This window comes from Palaemon carinicauda, chromosome 11 (genome assembly GCF_036898095.1).
Source record: "Palaemon carinicauda isolate YSFRI2023 chromosome 11, ASM3689809v2, whole genome shotgun sequence".
In the NCBI taxonomy this organism is placed as follows: Eukaryota; Metazoa; Arthropoda; class Malacostraca; order Decapoda; family Palaemonidae; genus Palaemon; species Palaemon carinicauda.
In genome coordinates, this window is record NC_090735.1 from 63,187,271 (window position 1) to 63,189,058 (window position 1,788).

Consider the following 1,788-nt stretch of genomic DNA (forward strand, 5'->3'; position numbering starts at 1 on the left):
ATACATCAAAGGATAGAGAGTTCCTTGTGATGCACAGTGCCTATCTAACTAAGGCAAGCGACCCCTGCCAGTCCATACTAATTCTATTAAGACATCAGGAGTAGAAGCTGAAGAGACCATTTGTCCATCGCCTTAAACCTATCCGTCACCCTGCTGCCAGTGACTTCGAGATTTAGGGGGGCATTTCCTCCACCCCCAACGCTCTCATTACTCTACAAAGTTGCTTATCCGATTATATGAGTATAACCATTGGAAAACACGGATTGCTAAGATATACCGCCTAGCACGGTTATCCCGCCTAGCACGGTTATCCCGCCTAGCACGGTTGTACAGCCTAACATGATTGTACTGCCTAGCAAGGTTGTACCGCCTAGCACGATTATACTGCCTAGCACGGTTATATACCGCCTAGCATGGTTAAACGGCGTCAGTCGCGTCACTCAGTTTCAGTGATACACCATTTTGGTTGTGTACGCCAGTTCTCTCTCTCACGTGTTTGATCGATTTTTTTTAACTTTTTTGCCCTTCCTTATGGCTCTAAAGCGTACGGCAGATTCTTCTGATGGTAGGGCATCAAAACAAAGAAAGGCCATCACCATGGAAGTGAAATTAGACATTATTAAGCGATCTAAAAACGGTGAAACGCCAACGAACATAAGACGGTTGCTTGGCCTTAGCCGTTCGACCATGGCGACCATTCTTAAGGATAAAGAGTGCATCGTTGAACATGTGAAAGGATCTGCTCCTATGACAGGAACAGTGATAACCAAGCAGCGTAGTGGTTTAATTATTAAAATGGAAAGATTATGGGTGCTTTGGTTGGAAGATCAAAATCGATGGCGCATTTCGGTGAGCCTTATGGTGATTCAGGAGAAGGCGAAAAGATTGTTTGAAGCGTTGAAAAAAGGGGGGGGGGGGAAAGAAAGTGAAAGTGGAGAGTTTTTGGCTAGTAGGGGTTGGTTTATGTGATTTAAGGCTCTGGCCAATTACCATAAACTTAAAGTGCAAAGTGAAGATGCTAATGGGGATGAGAAAGCAGCTAATGAATTCCCTAAAGCATTGGCTGAGATAATTAGGGAGGGGGGTTATTCTGCTTACCAAGTGTTCAATGGGGATGAGACTGGTTTATTTTGGAACCGTGTGCCTAACCGCACGTACATAGCAAAGGAGGAGAAGTCAGCACCCAGTCATAAAGCCAGCAAGGAGAGGCTAACTTTACTTCTTGGGGGAAATGCTGTTGGCAACTTGAAACTGAAACCATTGCTGGTGTATCAGGCTGAAAATCCTAGGGCACTCAAGGGCATTTGGAAGAGTCGATTCCCCGTCATTTGGAAGGCAAATAAGAAGGCATGGGTGACACTTGCAGTGTTTGAGGACTAGTTTATTGAGACGGCTCCTGACGGTTGCCAGTGGAAAACCTAACATACTTTGGGATATCCTCAGCCCTCCCTTGAGCTGCCATCCACATTCATTGCCGCCGACCTTATTGCCGGCGACAGGCCTTTCGTGGATGGATGGAAGCCAGAATCTGATAGATTCTTTCCCCTTCCATTGGAACTTTCATTCTGGCAAGGAGACTGTAAGTAGGCTGATAGTCCTCCTACACTTCCAACTGTTAGGTTTACACATAATACTAGGAAATTCTGCTTCCTTAATCCTCTTTCTCTCTCTATCAGTTAGTACCGCCAGGTACTAACCTAACACAGGCAATGCCGCCGGCAAAACTACTGTATACAACTATACAGTAGTACACATGTTTTCTAACATACTCTGTGTTTCCTATCGCAG

The 1,788-nt window shown here is 45.3% G+C and overlaps 1 protein-coding gene across 1 annotated transcript; it reads left to right on the top strand.

The window, feature by feature from the left end:
- The first annotated feature begins 687 nt into the window (after positions 1-687).
- Positions 688-1,380, top strand: LOC137649300 (tigger transposable element-derived protein 1-like). The gene is made up of 2 exons (XM_068382285.1): positions 688-849; positions 976-1,380. Exons 1-2 carry the CDS (start codon positions 688-690, stop codon positions 1,378-1,380), a joined length of 567 nt encoding a protein of 188 aa, XP_068238386.1.
- Positions 1,381-1,788: the final 408 nt, after the last annotated feature.

What these genes read in the sequence shown, in the direction of transcription:
- LOC137649300 (XM_068382285.1), top strand. Translation starts at nt 688, where the DNA reads ATGGCGACCATTCTTAAGGATAAAGAGTGCATCGTTGAACATGTGAAA. An exon ending in AAAATCGATGGCGCATTTCG is followed by an intron (nt 850 to 975) that starts GTGAGCCTTATG and finishes ATGTGATTTAAG; the next exon opens with GCTCTGGCCAATTACCATAA.